Source organism: Periplaneta americana, chromosome 13, assembly GCF_040183065.1.
Source record: "Periplaneta americana isolate PAMFEO1 chromosome 13, P.americana_PAMFEO1_priV1, whole genome shotgun sequence".
Lineage (NCBI taxonomy): Eukaryota > Metazoa > Arthropoda > Insecta > Blattodea > Blattidae > Periplaneta > Periplaneta americana.
The window spans coordinates 14208092-14228961 of NC_091129.1; the positions used below are offsets into that span (position 1 = coordinate 14208092).

At 35.3% G+C, this 20870-nt stretch overlaps 1 protein-coding gene across 10 annotated transcripts in view; it reads right to left on the reverse strand.

The window, feature by feature from the left end:
- The window catches only part of sei (seizure), a 367275-nt gene that overhangs the window by 212896 nt on the left and 133509 nt on the right, over positions 1-20870 (reverse strand). Inside the window, exon 1 of one of the 10 annotated variants that reach the window (XM_069842949.1) lies at positions 1748-2287. The exons of the other annotated variants lie outside the window; for them this stretch is intronic. Coding sequence (XP_069699050.1) covers positions 1748-1918 — 171 coding nt within the window. The 5' untranslated portion in view covers positions 1919-2287. Of the gene's footprint in view, positions 1-1747; positions 2288-20870 lie in introns of those variants that run through there. 10 annotated transcript variants of the gene reach the window in all.

Consider the following 20870-nt stretch of genomic DNA (forward strand, 5'->3'; position numbering starts at 1 on the left):
ATACTGAACTGAAAACTTAATTTTATTCTAAACGATACTACATCCAAACATAAGTTCTATTTAACGGTTTTGTATCACATAAATATACAAGTATGCTTGCTTTAGGCGTTTACTAAAATTATTATTAAAATCAATTAACCCAATAAAAATAAAGTCTGAAACTGATATCAAAAATCTCAACAAGTTTAAACATATTTACGAAGAAATATATGCTTCCTGTAACCGACCTAAGAGATTACTGGAAATCACGATTCGAATTAATGACAGTATGGTGGTAACTTCCTGCTTGTAAAATAGAAACTTCTTCAAATCTGTGGTAATGTTACACGGACACTAGACCTACTGTTTCATTAAGTTCAGTATTGCCAGAAAGTAATCACCACATATAAAAAGGCTCATTCGAAGTGTGATAAATTTATGCGCTCATTAAAATAAATCCACTCCCCCCTCTCCCAGAAAAGAAATGGTGAGTAAAATACTGTAAACAGATAATTTAACCCACACTTTTGGAAATACTAAGTTATAATTCATGTGTTTTACGAGATATTGTATTCTGACCCTTTCCTCTTTTTGTTGCTTAAGATCAAAGATGACAGATAAGTTACACTTAAAATGACAAGAAATTAGCTTAATTTAAGATCTTAAAAGGAAAAACTTACACCATTGTAAATATATTATATTTAATATTGTTATGTATAGGAAGCCAAGTTTTATATCTCCTACAAAAAATCTTGTTTAGAAAATAACATTAAATGAAACGTATTTTAACTCGAGTATTTCTTACTTCCAATATATTAATAGTACATTATGCAACGAGCCTATAATGATAGTAATTAAGAATCGAGTATGGATATTTATGAAACGAGCGCAAGCTCGTTTCATAATTTTCATACGAGCTTCTTAATTACCATTATAGGCGAGTTTCATACGACTTTTTATGCTCGACCATATTTCTAACTTGAAATTACCGGTATTCAGATGTATACATTTTATTTGTATCTGACAAGATCGGAAGTGACCTTGTTCTAGGTCGTGAATTGTGAGATGTTCGCAGACGCGAAAGTATTGATTTTTTCCGAGGAACAATAATGTCATTGTCCTTGACGTAGTCCCGTTAAACTTGATAATATTATAATATTATAACCTTGATTATTGAATTCGACATTGAAAAACTAGATGACAAATGGAATTTATTTGAATATTATTTTCAATTAACGCTAATTATTATAGTAACAGAACATAACCTTCTGCGACAGTATTGGATTTCCAGCCTCCGTGACTTTTCGCTAATTCTCTTTCGATTGCATATCCGAGAATAATCGATACTTGCGGTTTTATAACGGTACAAAGCTGACTTGTCATTGGCTGAACACATGTAAGCTGAATTATCATTGGCTGAAGACCTGTACTTTAATGAGTAGGTGTACTTTAATGACATGCATTAAAGGACTGCTACCAGGTGTATAATTAGTACATTTCGGCATGGTCGAGCATAAAATAATTATATGATTAATAAACAATTACTTACATACTACACTGTAATTATTTCTAAGATTTCAAATTGAAAATTATAATTCACTCTACACACTTAGCACAGCCAAACCAACGGCAGTTACTTGCTGCACTCTAGCGTCGAAAATGGACAACAATGCTCCACGCGAAACTCAATGCTAACAAAGAGGAATGAGCAGGCAGTTACGCAGCCATAAGATGCGATCCAGCAGGCAGTGAACACACACTGATTCACCTTCGATACGGCTTGGTACAGCGTCTTATGGTTAACAGAGGATCGGCGATGCTGGCGACAATGCGGACGCACGCCGAATTTCCTATTCAACCCATGATGCACTCCGTTGAGTCGACACGAGTACACGGATAAGGATCGAGATTGACGTGCAGTGCCGCTGGTGCTGAGCATGGCTTGAGGCAAGGTCACTCATTGTTGAGCGACCATAACCTAAAACAGAGTTCTTATTCTAGAAGCATTGTTTATAGGTCATGGTGACTCAAATTCTGTGTCTTTGTGGGCATTTGTGTTGTCGCAACATCCTGATGATCAGCCAAAAGAAGCAAGCCACGTCATGATTTATGTAATAGGAATGGTGCAGCAATATTTAAGGGTATATAGGTTAATCTCTGCAACAGACATATCCCAATTATTACAGTAAATAATGCCACTATTCCGTACCATTCCGTCGTCAGAAACCTCGGCATTTTCTTGGAAAATTTAAATTCGGAATGCCAAATAAAGGAAATATCCAAGAGAGTGTGCTATACCATGCATTCTCTCAACCCATTCAGAAACTTCCTCCCGCCAGAATTAAAACAGACTTTAGTGCAAACCCTCGTACTACCACTGTTTGACTATTGCGACATAATACTTACAGACTTGACAACTGACCTTTCGAACAAGCTGCAGCGTGTGCACAATATGTGTGTCAGATTCATCAGCAATGCTCACAAATTTGACCACATTACACCCTCGTTCAAATCTTTATCCTGGCTGCAACTTAGTAACCGCAGAACACTTCATTCGCTGTCTCTTCTGTTTCTAGTTCTCCACACTTCTACTCCAAATTATCTTCGTTCCCGGTTTAACTACTTATCCTCCAATCACAATCTAAACACCAGGTCACAGGAGAGCTAAATCCTAGTAATTCCTGCCCATAGAACATCCCACTATTCATCATCTTTTACTGTCTGTCCCCCGTGAATGGAATTCTCTACCTCAGAAGATTAGGGGCTGCCAGACAATAATCACTTTCAAGAAAAGGCTAAACGATTTCTTACGGGCGCAGTCAAATTGAAGTTATAATTGTGATCGAGTTTAATAATTTAATTTAATTTAGGTATGACTATCATTATTATTATTATTATTATTATTATTATTATTATTACATAATTATTTTATTGGTGTTGTGAAGATGAAAAGAATTGTCATTGTATTATATTACTTATGTATTATATTGTCTTGTATTGCAGTATTGTATTGCATTGCATTGTATTGTATTGCTTTAATTATGTTATATTCATAGCATTTTAGTAATTTTTCTATCATACTGGTTGAGTGAAGAGAAGGCCGAATGGCCTTAACTCTGCAAGTTAAAATAAACCATTATTATTATTATTATTATTATTATTATTATTATTATTATTCTCTCACAGATTTGAAACTAATTTGCACTTCATAATTTCCTATTACGTGATAAATTCCTATCACCTTTAAACACTGTTCAATAGGAAGGAACCACCATAAACCATAGCCTTTCACAACATTGAAAAGGCAAGATTTACAAAGACAAGTAATTCAGTAATTCACCGCTTGCATTATGCAATTTTATTTATATATACTTTTCACTCGTAATCTGTGTTCAGTTCACGAGGCAATTAAGTTCTACAGTACGTAATACACCATATAAAAATTCAAATATCTTGGAGCAACAGTAACAAATATAAATGACACTCGGGAGGAAATCAAACGCAGAATAAATATGGGATAAGCTTGCTGTTATTCCATTGAGAAACTTTTGTTATCCAGTCTGCATAAAAAAAAACTGAAAGTTAGAATTTATAAAACCAGGGTGCGAATTAAGATTAATGATGAGGAGGGTGATAGAATCCCGAGATAGAGAATATCTCGTTGGCGTTGGACCTCGTACTCATTTCGCCGTCATTAATTCACATATCATAAATTCATCGTCATGCATACAATAGCCTGGGTTAAGTTCACGGTGCGACGTACTTAACATTACAAGCGCCAACCATATCGGAATTTCTCCGAACTAAACGTATTTACGTATTGTATCACTCCTCTTTTAATACACACAAACTGATGACTAGGGAGCGGATTTTTACGTGCTAAAACACTTAAATATATTTCTTTTTTATGTGTTAAAAAGTACGAAAATATTTGCTAAAAAAGTATATATATATATTTTTAAATATGACAAAAATACCTTACTTAGCTTAAAAAAAATGTTACTAGGTAGTCAGCAACCATACTTGAGTGCTAGTAGTTGGCCGAGAATTGCAGTGAACAACAAATGTCATCTCCAGACAGTGTATGCGGGATGACTTAAGGAAAAGTGAAGTTGTTTCGTATCAGAGTATATGGCACGTGCCGCGCCGTCCGCCTTTTGTTTACCTGGCGAGTACAGCAGCGTACAAAACGAAGGAACCCCGGTCTGTTCATAGTAATATTATAAAGCAATGTGTGCAGTTGTGTTATCCTGCTCAAGTATTTAGTACGAGTTGAATATGTTGTGCTGATCCATTCATAATGTCGAAGGCAAAACGTTCAATTCGCTAAGAGATACGAAATGCAATTAAGAAGTATGAGGGTGACATTTTATGTATTAACGAAGACAATATCGTGTGTAATGTAGGCTATGTAAAAAACCAGAACAGCTCAGGCTATAGAGAAACATTGCAACAGTACATCGCACAGGAAATGCGTTGAAATGAAATCTGAGGAACCATCATCATCATCATCATCATCATCATCATCATCATCATCATTATTTAGCTGTGCGGGTCTAACGACACGTGCAACATGATGCTCAGTACAAATATTCCTCTAAAGAAATTGAGTGATCCCCATTTTAGGGTTTTTCTTCAGAAATTCTCTCGATACAAAAACTGTTTAAGCGATAGGCGAAGACGATTCAGCTTCGACAACTTACGAGAATATATCGTCGTTTACTGCAACGCTGGTAATTGCATCAATGATGACGAGGACTGAACTTGCAAGGTATGTACTACAGTACGTTATTTTCTTTTCCTTCCGACTGTACGGAGATACAGTAGCATGTTGACGTCGTCTGTTTATGTTTAAAACCTGTTGAGGCAATGGTCTGAATGAAAAAATGTAACATATTATAGTAAATGTGCACCTACATTCAACGATAAGTCATCCCGCATCCAATGTCTAGTCATCTCCAAATTCTCCATCAAAAATGCATGCCGATTATCTCTGAACAACGACTTATACTGTGAAAACGATCTTTCTACATCACAGGACGTCAGACGTGCATATTTAAAGAGAGGAATGTCACAAACACAAACACCGTCAATTTCACCTACAGGCACACCCTCCAATACTTGAGCAACTTTACACATTTTTTATATCCACTGTTTTTCCCTAACACATTTGTCCCTTAGTACTTGTACTTCTGAACCTGGTAGCGAGTCTAGTTTAATTTCCACGGCACGCACCTCCCTGTTTCAGACAACAGGTTTTTGGATGTTTCGAGTTTTTTTTATGGTGTCACACGAAAAGCTTAGATTTGCTAATAAGAAAGCCAAATCGTTTTTTAAACAACCATCTTTCAGTACATGTTGAAGGATATCGATTGATGAAGCTCGATAACAGGGAATAACAAGATATATTGCCTTACTTGATAGACATGAGCGAGAGGCGAGAGATTTGTTTAAATTCAATAATGTTCATACCCGAGCTCTTATCTTTTGTGTTTCACAAACAAAGCGTGGAATGAAATCATCTTCAGCAACAATTCCTAATATTATTATGTGTTGCAAGATCTCTCCTCCTTGTTCATGTTAATTTATTCTCTAACAATAACACTGATACACTGCCTAGCAGTTCTCAGAATTTGAGGCGATACTATTACAAAAATTGATCACGGATACACCACACAGCGCTTAGAAACACGAAGCAACTAAGAATTACTAAAAAGATAACGTATTTCTGACTGATATAATTGATTTAGTTTTAAAATATTAAAAATTTTTTTTTTTTAATTATTTAAGTTAAAAAACTCCAAGATTTGTGTATTTATAATAGATTTCGTGAAAATAAGTATTTACATATTTTTTTTGTGAAAATATTTGTGTTTATGTGAAATAAAATTCGGGTTTAAAACTTGAAACTTCATGTTTGAAATTTTTAACTTTGTTAACTGCGTTTCATCACACGCAAAAAGAATATTTAATTACATAGGAATCCGCTCCTTACTGAGGACAACAGAGCGACAGAGGCGACCTCAACCTCATTCGATACGGCTCAACGCTTGGTCGCACTGAGTTGCTTGTCTTGCATCTTGATTATAATAATTATTATATCCATGAGCAGGCTTAAGATAAGATGTGTAATTCCTAAGTTATTGATTGTTGTCAGCTTGTCGGTGATGATAACACATCAATATTATTTTCTTTGTTTACTTTATACTTTATAAAGTATACTCGTATTACAACTATATTTTGTGAGGGGGATACATAAGTTAATCTCTGGCAGGGATGTTAATATGAATTTATGAGAGGGGTATAACGTTCCAACAGGGGGAAATCCCCCCATCCCCTTCGTTAATTCGCACTCTGTATAAGAACAGTTATATTAGAGGTTGTTCTATACGGTTGTGAAACTTGTACTCTCACTCTGAGAGAAGAACAGAGGTTAAGGGTGTATAATGGCACCAAGTAGTGAATCACGTGCTTGAATAAAAGCAATCCCAAGGACTTAAAAAAATCTCAATATAAGGAGGTTGCACAATAAACCTAAATTCGTGTATATAACTACTGCAAAGCAATTTCCAGGTATAGTTACAGGCTGTTTATACATCCATCGCTTATGCATGGTTTATTAGTAACGTATAAATCTAGTACAGGGACATCATTTTATTTTCACTAACATTTTAATAATTAACCTGGCTATACCTTTAGAGAATCGGAAACAGTTTGCTACCCCCTTCCACGGCTGTAGTTCGATGATACTGGCGTAAAACACAAATAAATCATTCTACTAGATATACGATGGAAGAAAAGTAGTTCTTCCATTTAAGTAAACTAGGAAATATCACGATTTTGAGTTTGATAATTTTCATTAGGTTTTATTTAATCAAAATACAGTACTGTATTAACAATGAGTGTTTTTGCTCACGAACAGAATTATCCATGCGGACGTATTCATTATGCAGTGTATATTATACTGTCTACAGCACATTAGCGTACAATATAGAGAATGAAGTTAAACTGAAAAATAATCATAATATGGGTATTCAAAACCATTTTTGAAAATGGTGGCCGTTCATTTCAATACAGGCTTCAGTTGTTTTGTACATATTATCGCACTATAGACTATTGCATCTAATTCCAATTACCAGTTTCGTCCTTCGTACTAGTAACTCATGTTGAAATAATTCTGTACCTAGTCTATAAAAAGAGTACCTTACGTACTGTAAATTCAATCTTCACTTCTGCCCGACCCGAAAATATAAAATTACTCAGACATGCTATCTACTGTCCGTCCAAGTGGTTTTGTCGCAGGGTCGTAGAAACGGGGGAAATCACGTGACAGTTAATTACTTAACGAGGCTCTTTTATTTAAGTTATTTTAAACAGTTGTATAATATTACGTAGACGTTCAATTCCTAACAGAAATTAATGTTTTCAGAAAAAAGTCAGGCCAGCCACTAGCCTTTACAGAGGGGCGAGCAGCAGCGAGTGGGGGAAAGCGGGATGCGGCATAGGCAAACGGACAGTGCCTGTGCGAAAATACAGGGACATTATTTTATTTTTACTAACATTTTTAATATTAACCTGTCTATATCTTTAGAGAACCGGAAACACCGCTTGCTCCCCCCTCCAAGACTGGAGTTCGATGATACTGGCGTAAAACGCAAATCACTCTACTAGGTATAGGATGGAAGAAAAGTAGTTCATCCATTTACGTAAACTAGGAAATATAGCGATTTTGAGTTTGATAATTTTCATTAGGTTTTTCTTTAATCAAAGTACAGTACTGTATTAAGAATAAGTGTTTTTACTCACGAAGTGAGTTATCCATGCGAACGTATTCATTATGCTACGGCACATTAGCGTACAATATAGAGAAAGAAGTTAAATTGAAAAATAATCATAATATGAATATTTAAACACAATTTTGAAAATGGTGGCCGTTCATTTCGATACAGGCTTCAGTTCTTTTGTGCATATTATCGCACTATAGACTATTGCATCTAATTCCAATTGCCAGTTTCGTCCTTCGTACTAGTAACTCATGTTGAAATAATTCTGTACCTACTCTACGTACTGTAAATTCAATCTTCACTTCTGCCCGACCCGAAAATATAAAATTACTCAGACATGCTATCTACTGTCCGTCCAAGTGGTTATGCCGTAGGATTGTAGAAAGGGAGGAAATCACGTGACAGTTAATTACTTAACGAGGCTCTTTTATTTAAGGTATTTTAAACAGTTGTATAATATTACGTAAATATCCAATTACTAAGAGAAATTAATGTTTTCAGAAAAGAACTAAGACAGCCCAGGTTTTACAGAGGGGCGAGCAGAAGCAGGTGGGGGAAATCGGGATGCGACGTAGGCAAACGGACGACAGTACCTGTGCGAAAATGTGATTCAATATTGAAAGCTCTTTCGTCACTGGAAAACGCGAACGTGGGAGTAGGAGTGAAGTACATTCAAAAACTCAGGTACAATAAAAATTGAAGTAAAAATAAAATGATGTCCCTGTATAACTACTGCAAAGCAATTCCCATTGTATAGTTACACGCTGTTTATATATCCATCGCTTATGCATGGATTATTGATAACGGTTTCTGTCCCAACTTTGCATAAGTCTTGTTTTGTATAAAACTATAGACGGTTTATTAGTATGACCGTTAGTATAGTATTGTCTGTGATACGTACATGAAAAGCTACGTATCACAGCAGGACTCAATGCTTCGTGACGTATGACACTTTAAGCTCGGTCGTCATTGTGGGAGTACGGACGACAACAATCTGGACATGATTTACGCCGGTGGGCTGTGCAGTTGGGGGCCAGGTGTGGGCCATATTAATCACGCACTGTGGCTATTTGGAGAACAGACACACACTACCTGCACACCAAGTCCAGGCTTGAGGCTCAGACTCTTGAAGCCTGCAGGGTTCTGGAGGAAGGAAACAGCTTTTTTTTTGTAGACCTGCAGTCTTACTAATAAACCGTGTATAGTTTTTATACGAGACGTCAGATGAATACAGTATGTGTAAAATACACATAAACAAGGTGTATAGAGGAATAAAATTATTTCATTTCTACACAACAATTTTTGCTTCTAACTTTCGACTCGTTCATTTCCGGACTAGGGTTGCTGATCTCAAATTGATACATGTGCCCTTCGCCATCATCCCTGCAAGTTTGTAACAGCACCTCGGAAACACCCTGTATCATAATAATAATAATAATAATAATAATAATAATAATAATAATAATACATATTTTATCATCTATTATTATTATTATTTAGTGGATGTAAAATACAGAAAAAGCAGAAAACGTGTTTTATCCTTTTAATTTAATTTAATTTAATTTATTTAAATTTAAATATACAGAATAAAGAATATAATTACAAACAAAGAAGAGAAATAGAAATAAAATAATACAAACAATATTAAAAAAGGAGATACAGTAGTATTAACAAAATATGAGACCGAATGAGCAGCGCTACTATACTAACGAGAATATAAAAAAAAGGTATCCCCGTAACATGCCATGAAGGCACTTGGGGAGCATAGAGGTAGAGCCCCATGCTTTCCATGACCTCGGCACTAGAATGAGGTGGTGTGGTCGGCACCACGCTCTGACCGCCTTTTACCCCCGGGAAAGACCCGGTACTCAATTTTATAGGAGGCTGAGTGAACCTCGGGGCCGTTCTGAAAGTTTGGCAACGAGAAAAAATCCTGTCACCATCTGGGATCGAACCCCGTACCTTCCAGTCCGTAGCCAGCTGCATAAGAGAATATAAAATAAAATAAAATAGGAAATAGAATTTAAAATTACAGTTACAGAAATTATTTAATACAATATTAATATAAGAGAAATATAGAAAATAAAAAAAATAATAAAAATAAATAAGTAAAATTAAATAGGAACTAAAGTTTAAATTACAGCGGCAATGGAATTATATAATATAATATTAACACTAGGGAAGAATAATATCGCACGTGAAAAGTAGGACTATATATTTCAAAATTATAGAATACAAATATACTATAGGTTGATTAATTCATGCACATAGGCTATAAATTTATTTAATCAAATTGAAGATATTAACACGTTTCTAATTTCCTAGTTATATGTTAGTGGGTTACATGTTAGAAGTTCTGGGTGTAATTTAGTTAAAGCATTGTACAACCGAGGGCCAAAATTAATGCTATGCTTTAGACCGGCAGATGTGAGACATTTAGGTTCTACTAATGTTGAATTAATATTTCGTCTTGTGTCATAATTGTGTGTCTGTAATACAAACTTATTACGAACTTATTACAAACTTTGCTTTCTTACATTATGATTTTGTATCCAAGCCTTAAAACAAGGAGTAATCAATATGTTACCGGACTGGCCTCAATGTAGGCAACACTTACGACATAAGAAACAGAGAAGTTATCTAGAATCAGGGAAACGCCTGGAATCTATACTAAGTGCATCATTGGAAAGGCAGAGAAGAAGACTAGCCTTAAGGCGTATATAGAGTGATTTAACGAAAAATCGCAACATGTCCTTGATATGTTTGCACAAAATCACGTGTAGAAACTGACATAGTACAGGCAATCTGTCGCTGTTTGATAGACTGACTCAACAGGCATGAAAGCAATGATATTCAGTAAGATGTGAATGTATGTTTAACGGTACAATAAATATAAATGCAGTTCGGAAATATATTGATTGCACCTTGTAGGTGTCAGATGATAGACAACATTACATGAATTGTATGGCGAGACTAAGGGAAAGGCGGGAAAGAGAGTGACTGAAGAATGCTAAATTTGCAGTGAGGACATGACGTTGGGCAGAAAACGTTGAATGAAAGGAATTAATAAAAATCTATTCGTTCAGAATTTATATCTCATCAAAGATATCGATGGCTAAGAAGTAATACATCTATCTGTAAATTTGCATGTGAATACAAGAACTGATTTAAAAATTAATTTTTCTTAAAATAGACAAAATTTTTATAAGTATATAGGCCTATTTCTGCTTTGTAAGATCTCCAATTAGAGGACAAAATATTAATTAAATGTTCAATGTTGTGAACATAATAATAATAATAATAATAATAATAATAATAATAATAATAATAATAATAATAATAATAATAATAATAATAATACTGGCTTTAAAGGAACCCGGAGGTTCATTGCCGCCCTCACTTAAGCCAGCCATTGGTCCCTATCCTGAGCAAGATTAATCCAGTCTATACCATCATATCCCACCTCCCTCAAATCCATTTTAATATTATCCTCCCATCTATGTTTCGGCCTCCACAAAGGTCTTTTTACCTCCAGTCTCCCAACTCTATATGCATTTCTGGATTCGCCCATACGTGCTACATGCCCTGCCCATCTCAAACGTCTGGATTTAATGTTCCTAATTATGTCAGGTGAAGAATACAATGCGTGCAGTTCTGTGTTGTGTAACTTTCTCCATTATCCTGTAACATCATCCCTCTTAGCCCAATATATTTTCCTAAGAACCTTATTCCCAAACACCCTTAATCTCTGTTCATCTCCCAAAGCGAGAGTCCAAGTTTCACAACCATATAGAACAACCGGTAATATAACTGTTTTATAAATTGTAACTTCAAGATTTTTTGACAACAGACTGGACGATAAAAGCTTCTCAACCGAATAATAACAGGCATTACCCATATTTATTCTGTGTTTAATTTCCTCCCGAGTATCATTTATATTTGGTACTGTTGCTCCAAGGTATTTGAATTTTTCCACCTCTTCAAATGATAAATTTCCAATTTTTATATTTCCATTTCGTACAATATTCTAGTCACAAGACATAATCATATACTTAGTCTTTTCGGGATTTACTTCCAAACCTATCTCTTTACGTGCTAAAATTCCCGTGTTTTCCCTAATCGTTTGTGGATTTTCTCCTAATATATTCACGTCATCCGCATAGACAAGCAGCTGATGTAACCCGTTCAATTCCAAACCCTCTCTGTTATCCTGGACTTTCCTAATGACATACTCTAGAGCGAAGTTAAAAAGTAAAGGTGATAGTGCATCTCCTTGCTTTAGCCCGCAGTGAATTGGAAACTCATCTGACAGAAACTGACCGATACGAAGTCTGCTGTACGTTTCACTGAGACACATTTTAATTAATCGAACTAGTTTCTTGGGAATACCAAATTCAATAAGAACATCATATAAAACTTTTCACTTAACTTAGTCATATGCCTTTTTGAAATCTATCAATAACTGATGCACTGTACCCTTGTATTCCCATTTTTTCTCCATAATAATAATAATAATAATAATAATAATAATAATAATAATAATAATAATAATAATATAGTTCATTTAAACAATAATGTACTATTTTTGTAGGTACAAGCAATCATTTATTAGCCATCTATTCACGATATTATTCGGCCTCTTCAACGATAGGTCAACAACATATAAACATTACATTAAGATAACCCAGCACAAAGGAAAATTTCCCTTCAGGTCGCAAAATTTCACTTCCAAGCAATTACAGTAGAGTAGGGCACTTACATTCTTAGTGTGTCGCTTTAACACTATCTAGTTAAGTTTCATTATTGGATGAAAGGGCTCTAAAACAGCAAGTCCTTTGACTGGGATAAAAACAAGAAGCGACCACACCCCAACCCCTCATTCTGAGAAGCTGGGCGTAGCAAAGCAATGATTTTCCAGGTACTCAGGCCCCGTGTTTACTCTTCTTTTACAACTGACGGGTAAATAGTAACAAAGAAAGCTATATTTCACGCAGTACGCTTTCAAACTGGGGTATTCTTCGTCGCCACATAGTTTTTACGACTACTTGTCTACTACAAGAAAAGAGATGCGACTAGAAAGTGGATTATCATCTGTACAGTACTCGGTGAAGAAACATGTTTCAAGATTCATGAGATACGTAACACCTTAATATTAAACGTAACGCAATTGTCTGTGTTTCTTCGAGGGTGATGATGCACATGGAACAAAAAAAAAAAGCAATTTTCTTCAAAACCATTAATGAAACGAAGAGTGGAAGAGTTCTAAGTGACATTTTTTCTTTTTGGTTGATTTGCAGTTTCTGGTCTAGAATCGCTTTAAGCATCAAGGCTCATCCACATAAAACGTTCTAAGTATCAAGGTATAACAATAGCGTTTTTTGTAGCGACAAATGGCAGATGGTCTATGTTCAGGTGCAAAAACCTTAGAATCGTTCCATGTGAAACGCTCGCTCTTGTACAGGGACATCATTTTATTTTTACTTCAATTTTTATTGTACCTGAGTTTTTTAATGTACTTCACTCCCACCCCTTCTACTAATGAAGTTCAACCGTCCTGTACACAGATCCAAGACCGCATATACAGTCATACAAGCCTTACGGTCATAGTAAACAGTAAGTTACAAAAATATATCGTATAGTCGTAGTCGTATCCCGGTTTCCCCCACCAGCTTTTATTCGCCAGCTAGTGGCTGGACTGTCTTAGCTCTTTTCTGAGAACATTAATATCTGTTAGGAATTGAACGTCTATATCATATTATACTACTGTTTAAAATAACTTAAATAAAAGGGCCTCGTTAAGTAATTGACTGTCACGTGATTTCCTCCCTTTCTACGACCCTACGACATAACCATTTGGACGGACAATAGATAGTATGTCTGAGTAATTATATCTTTTCGGATCGGGCAGAAGTGAATATTGAATTTACAGTACGTAAGGTACCCTTTTAAAGAGTAGGTACAGATTTATTTCAACATGAGTTACTAGTTACGAAGGACGAAACAGGTAATTGGGATTAGGTACAAAAGTTTATAGTGCAATAATATGCACAAAAGAACTGAAGCCTGTATCGAAATGAACGGCCACCATTTTAAAAAATGTTTTTAAAAATCATATTATGATTATTTTTCAATTTAAGTTCATTCTCTATATTGTACGCTAATGTGCTGTAGACAGTATAATATACACTGCATAAAGAATACGTTCGCATGGACAGCTCAGTTCGTGAGTAAAAACACTCACTGTTAATACTGTACTGTATTTTGATTAAACAAAAACCTAATGAAAATTATCAAACTCAAAAGAGCTATATTTCCTAGTTTACGTAAATGGATGAACTACTTTTCTTCCCTCCTATACCTAGTAAAGTGATTTGTTTGTATATTACGCCAGTAAGATCGAACTCCAGTCGTGGAAGGGGGGTAGCAAACGGCGTTGATACAAAGGTATAGCCAGGTTAATATTAAAAATGTTAGTAAAAATAAAATGATGTCCCTGTATATATTAAACGTGTTGTTATAATATTGTCGTCGTTATAACATTATTGTTAGTAATAAATAAGTTTTTAAATTAAGTGGCATGATGTGTGATAAGAAAAGCAACATTTAGCATGAATTCGAAGTGAAGGATATGTTCGGAGGAAAAGTAAAGCTGTTGTAGAAGTTCAGGTTAATTTCACATTATTTCCAATTATAAGTTTCTTCAATCTATAATCTATACTAATAATAAATCTGTAGCCGAAATTTTTCTGGTAATTTTCGATTTTACAAAAATATTTGGTCCTAACATATATAATTAACCACCCTGAAACTGAAAATCGCTTTTTTGAAATTTTTGTTTGTATATCTGTCTGTCTGTATGTTTGTTACCTTTTAACGCGATAATGGCTGAACGGGTTTTGATGAAAATTGGAATATAAATTAAGTTCGTTGTAACTTAGATTTTAGGCTATATGGCATTCAATATACATTATTTAAAAGGGGGGGTTATAAGGGGGCCTAAATTAAATAAATCGAAATATCTCGCTTATTATTGATTTTTGTAAAAAATGTTACATAACAAACGTTTCTTTAAAAATAATTTTCGATAAGTTTTATTACTTGAAAAATTTTGATAGGAATGATATGTAATGAGATAAATGAGTTTTAAAATTAAAATAACTGCCATCTAAGACCGTGTAATGAATTAAAAAACAAATGACTTCGTCTATAAGAGGCCTTGGACAGCAACAATCGAAAGCTATGAAAGATAGCCTACAGAGAATGTTTCTGTGTTTGTATGAAGTAATATCGGAAGCTAAATTAACCGATTTGTATAATTAATTATTATTTCACCATTGGAAAGTGTAGTTTCTCTAGATGGACATAATGCTATAATGTTATTACAGTAACTTCTGATATAATATAATATAATATAATATAATATAATATAATATAATATAATATAATATTATATAATATAATTTAAATTATTTGAAGGGTTCAGAACCATAGTGGGCCAAGCGCCATTTACTGAATACGTAGAAAACAAGGGTTAAAATTAAGTTATTACCATAATTCAATGGAAACCTATAACAAGTAAAATAAAATATACACATTAAATATAAATGATGTCAATCTTCATTAAACTATGGTTGCATGTTATAAAAATTAAGAAACAAGTTAAAGGAATTGTCATTGCACCAAATGAGTGTCTCTGGACCAAAATGATCGCATTTTAATTATTTGGATGCAATTTAAATTAAGTAACATATTAAACGATTTATCCTTCTATCAAACACGAATGTTCCCTGGATCAAATGTCCTATTTTAATTATGTAATTACTTTATATTTATTTCTAACGGGTGCAGCGGAGCGCACGGGTACGGCTAGTATTAAAATAACATTAAATTCAAATTGAGATTCACTACAATTACCGGTGTCTTTACAGGCCAGATGCAAATGTCAGTAGGCTATATACCGGGTGTTCGTACCAGCCTTTTTTCTCGAAAACTACAGGGACATCATTTTATTTTTACTTCAATTTTTATTGCACCTGAGTTTTTTAATGTACTTCACTCCCATCTCCTCTTCTAGTAAACTTCCAACCGTTCTCCACACAGAACCAAGCGTATACAGTCAAAGTCGCCATAAGGTCATAGTAGCATAATATACATTATATTACACTTCTGAAAAATTTTAATTTCGACTATATATATATATATATATATATATATATATATATTTTCAAAATTTAAAAAATGTCATATCACTGTCCTTGGATGATATACAACTCACGCCTTTAAATTTAGACTCTTGAGCACACCGAAAGTTGTGTAAAGTAACACTTTATTTTAAGTTGGGCGTTTTACACCAGTTTCCGCTATATATGTCAGACGTATAGGCAGATACATAGTTACATACATACGTATAGGTCTGCATACATACATACTTACATACATACATACATTACAGTACATACATTACAGTGCATACACCAGTGAGCTTCGACAGGATACCAGTCAGCGACATCATGCGGGAACTTCAAGAAGAAAGTGTGGTTAAGTGGGAAAGTGAGTGGCAAAACACGATAAATGGTGCAGTGACAAAATCGTTTTTCCCCAGTGTAAAAGAGAGGTTACGCGTTAATATTCCACTTAATGGAAAGGTCACAACTTTTCTAACTGGACATGGAAAAACCGGTGCTTACTTATACAGATTCAAGCTGAGGGACAACCCGTCGTGTGCGTGTGGAGCAGAGGAACAGACCGTCCACCACCTCCTTTTCGAGTGCCCGAAATTGGACAAAGAAAGACTAGCGTTCCAGCGGGAAATGTTAAGGAAAACTGGCAAGTGGACTTTCACAAAGCTTAAAATAATGCAAGAACATGCGCATACATTCATAAATTATGTCAATGTTATAAATTTAGACGAGTAAACTTAGGATAATTTAATCTAGGATAGATAAGAGTAGGCAATAGATATAATGAAAGACTCAAATTTTCACAACAGAATAACAGACCTACATACGCCTAGAGAGTGACAGAAACGAGACATAATGTGTTATATTGTAAACATACAGGTGGCAAGGCATGTAGTATTACCTTTATTGTAATGGGACATGCCGTTCAACTAATATTAAAAAAAATACATACATACATACTTAACAGTACATACATTACAGTACATATATACATTCATTACAGTACATACATACATACATACATACATACATACATACATACATACATACATACATACATACATACATACATACATACATACATAGAGAAGCAGACAGATAAAGAGATATACCTTATTTTATTTCAAGGAGTGCAGTTAGGTGGCTCCTTTGAACACCCACTTACAGATTTATGACTTCCTACACAAACAACTCTGACAATTCCATCCTGTCCCCTCGTCCCAACATTGCACTGTTAAAAATTAGGGGCAAATACGGAAGGGTTCGGAACCCTAGTGCAGAAATACGGTACGAAGGAAATAAAAAAATGAACACAATCAAAATTGAAGTGAAATTGCATGAACCATTGCATTGGAAGCTAGTCTATATGGAATAGATATACAGAGTATTTCCGAGGTGGTGTTACAAACTTTGAGGGATGATGGCGAAGGGCACAAGTATCAATTTGAGATCAGGAACCCTGGTCCGGAAATGACTGAGTCAAAAGTTACAAGCAAAAATAGTTGTGTGGAAATGGAATTGTAATTTGGCACCACGTGCCCTCCTTCCCTTAACTTTTGGAACAGTCGTGGAAAAATGGTATGGGCCGGATGTCTCCTACGTGGGTACTTGCCGCGATACAATCTGTGAGCTTGTCTACTATTCCCATTGGCTCATCCGTATTCGAAAATCAGGTCTGCTTATTCCGCTCTCGTGTACTCCTCCATTTCACTAGGACTGATCGACTGGACACTGCAACTTGTACACATACACTGCTGTCTACAGACGTGCATATCAGGACCGACCATGTCCGTTACACATTACGCTATCTGCATTGCTTTAGTGTAGTTTCCTGTCCCCATCCCTCAGACAGCGCACTGAATGGAATACTGTAAGTAGACAACGTAAACAACGTCAGATGAATACAGTATGTGTGAGATGTACAGATAAATACACATAAATAAGGTGTACAGAGGAATAAAGCTATTTCATTTTCACACAACTATTTTTGTTTGTAACTTTCGACTCAGTCGTTTCCGGACCAGGGTTCCTTATCTCAAATTGATACATGTGCCCTTCGCCATCATCCCTGAAAGTTTGTAACACCACCTAGGAAACACCCTGTATATGTAAATAAAGGGTGCGTCAGAAAGAACGGATGGATTTCAAACTATCGATACGCAACGAGGAGAGAGATATAGTGAGGGGGACCACGACTGTTGGGTCAGCCAGAGAATGCAGTTTCAGTTGAGAACATGGTGTTGGTCTGGTGTACAACGTGCTTTCATCGTAGAGACATTTTTGAAAAATGAAGAGTCTGTGATCGCCACTCAGGACTCATTTCGACATCGGATGTCACGCTAGGATTCCAACTCGGAATACAATTTTGGGGTGGGAGGCTTCATTTCGTATCACAGGTTCAACATTAAAGAAGAAATCACCTGGACGAAATTCTATTGCACTGAGATTGTCCGAGGCTACGGTAAGATCTCGCGCCCTGCGACTTCTTTCTTTGGGACCATTTGAAGGCGTAAGTTTGTAAACATCGATCACATACACTGGACGAACTGAAGACAGCGATTCGTGAAGAAATCGTGGCAATTGCACCAGCTATGACCGAAAGTGATGGCGAACATCAGAAAACGCCTCGATGCCTGTATTGAAAGCCAAGGACATCATATGGATAATGTTGTTTTACATAAATAAACTGCATGTATTGGTGAATATGTTGATAACAATAAATTTTTGATTTCATGAATCTTTACAATTTTCTTGCCATGTGAAATCCATCCGTTCTTTCTGACGCACCCTGTACTATGCAAAGATAAGGACAGCCTAGTCCAAGAAATTGAAACGCTTATTTCGAAAAACGTGATGAGAATAATAGAACAGAATAACATAAAAAAGTTATAATTTGAAATAAATAGCCTACATCTTCGAACTGTTTGCTAAATCCACGAAGGAAAAAATGTACAAAAATGAGACTCCAACGTCTATTTCTGAGTTCCAATCGTAGAGAACATACCGGGAGAAACTGAAAAATAGATGAAGATCGAAATTAGGAATAGAAGCCTAAATGGTTGATTGTCGCTTATCTATGCAATGTTATGAACGACAATTACAATTTATAAGACACACGAACAATCATGCTTGTACGCTTATGAGCTAGTGTAAAGGAAAACACAGTTTATCTTGTTGAAGGCAATGGTGTTGTAACCACATTCAGACATTCGCTTTGCGTTATTCAAATGTTCAATTTCCACTGCGGACATCTTGTGCGACTGAAACTCATTTCCTGAATGGAATCTTCCGTTCGAGATACTAAGCATTGTGCAAGTTATTGCTTACAAAGTTTGATTAAATTGCCGACAAAAGGGATCAAACAATGCGATGTAATTTCAGACAAAACTTACGACCCTCATAATTGTCTGTTGACTACAAGTCATATCCGCTTTTACTCTGGCGTAATACAGAGATGGGCTAGTTAAACATCCGAGATGCCGTTAACGGATTTGTAAACATTCCTCGTATGTAAGAAATATGACTAAAGCCGGTATTTCATATCTATATACATAATTTAAGCATACGCTTGGGATGATCTTAGAGTCTGTTGGCCAGTTTTTCCAAGTAATGTTTAATTTTGCTTAACGGATGTTAAATTAACAGTCTATTTTTAACGCTTTTTTAATGTATTTTACATTTGTTCAACATAATTTTGTTTAAGATAACCAACACTTAACTAGCACTATTTTAACTACTCAACAGCAATTGGTAATGATTAGACTTCGTGGAATTGCCACGAGAATCGTAAGGTTTACTGCGCACGCGGTATAGACTGTATGAGAAAGGTGCGTGCAAAGGATGGAGTATGCCTCTGATGTAAACACTGAACAGTATACTGCGGTTACAATAAAACCTGTATCCTGCATTCAAGAAATATAATGAATGATCATTGAAGTAGGAAACGTCTAAACATGTAAATCCACAATTATTTTGTATTGAGATATATTAACTCTTAAAATATAATGTAATATACTCATATCATCCTTGAATATGTGAATTGAAGTGAAGAGTTACGTATATTTTGAGCGACTGCAAAGTAACCTCCTCCGATGGTCACTCAAACAGTTTTTATATTGGGAAAATGTACGTTCAACAACACACGATGTAATACGTGCATATTTGAAGAACGGAAAATCACTACTTTTCAGTACACCAACTTCAGACGTTTTGTCGTGACCTGATAGTACATCATTTATAATACGAAGTTGTGAATAGGCAGAATTTTTAGCAATAATGTTTCTCAACTTACGTTCCATTTTTTCTGAAATTAGTGAATTATTATTTTGGATAACAGTTTGTGATATTTTATACACTATATTAAGGGCTTCTGAGAGTTGTAGATTAAACGATTCTAACAGGGTGATGTTTTTGGACACGATTTTAAAATTAGAATCAATGATTAGAATATCTTCCAATAGCTGTTCAGAAGGCAATGATTTTACAGCTGCAACATCGGAACTGTCTGTGCTATCCAATGTATCAATTACCTCCATTATTTTGCCGTAATATTTTGCATAATAATTAACAGCATCCAACCACGTTTTCCAACGGGTCAAGACTGGCTGCGAGGGTAAGGGTATTCCAGGGACAATTGTTTGGAACAGCAACACTCTCATTGTAGTATGTTTGATTGAATTCTTGTCTGCACTGAACAAATGTTAAGCTTTGACTATTCCAACCACAGCAATGCAAAAACAAGTGCTTACATAGGTATACATTAGCTGTAGCTGCTCTATCTATTTGGACCGGTCACAACTCTTAACATGAACTGCTTATACTACGAGACCGGGCGGTCGCTCACCTCCTCTATACTACCGTACATCGGCAACCTGATCGCATGCTGCGTGTGGCAATTCAACGAAGTCTAGTAATGATTCTACACATG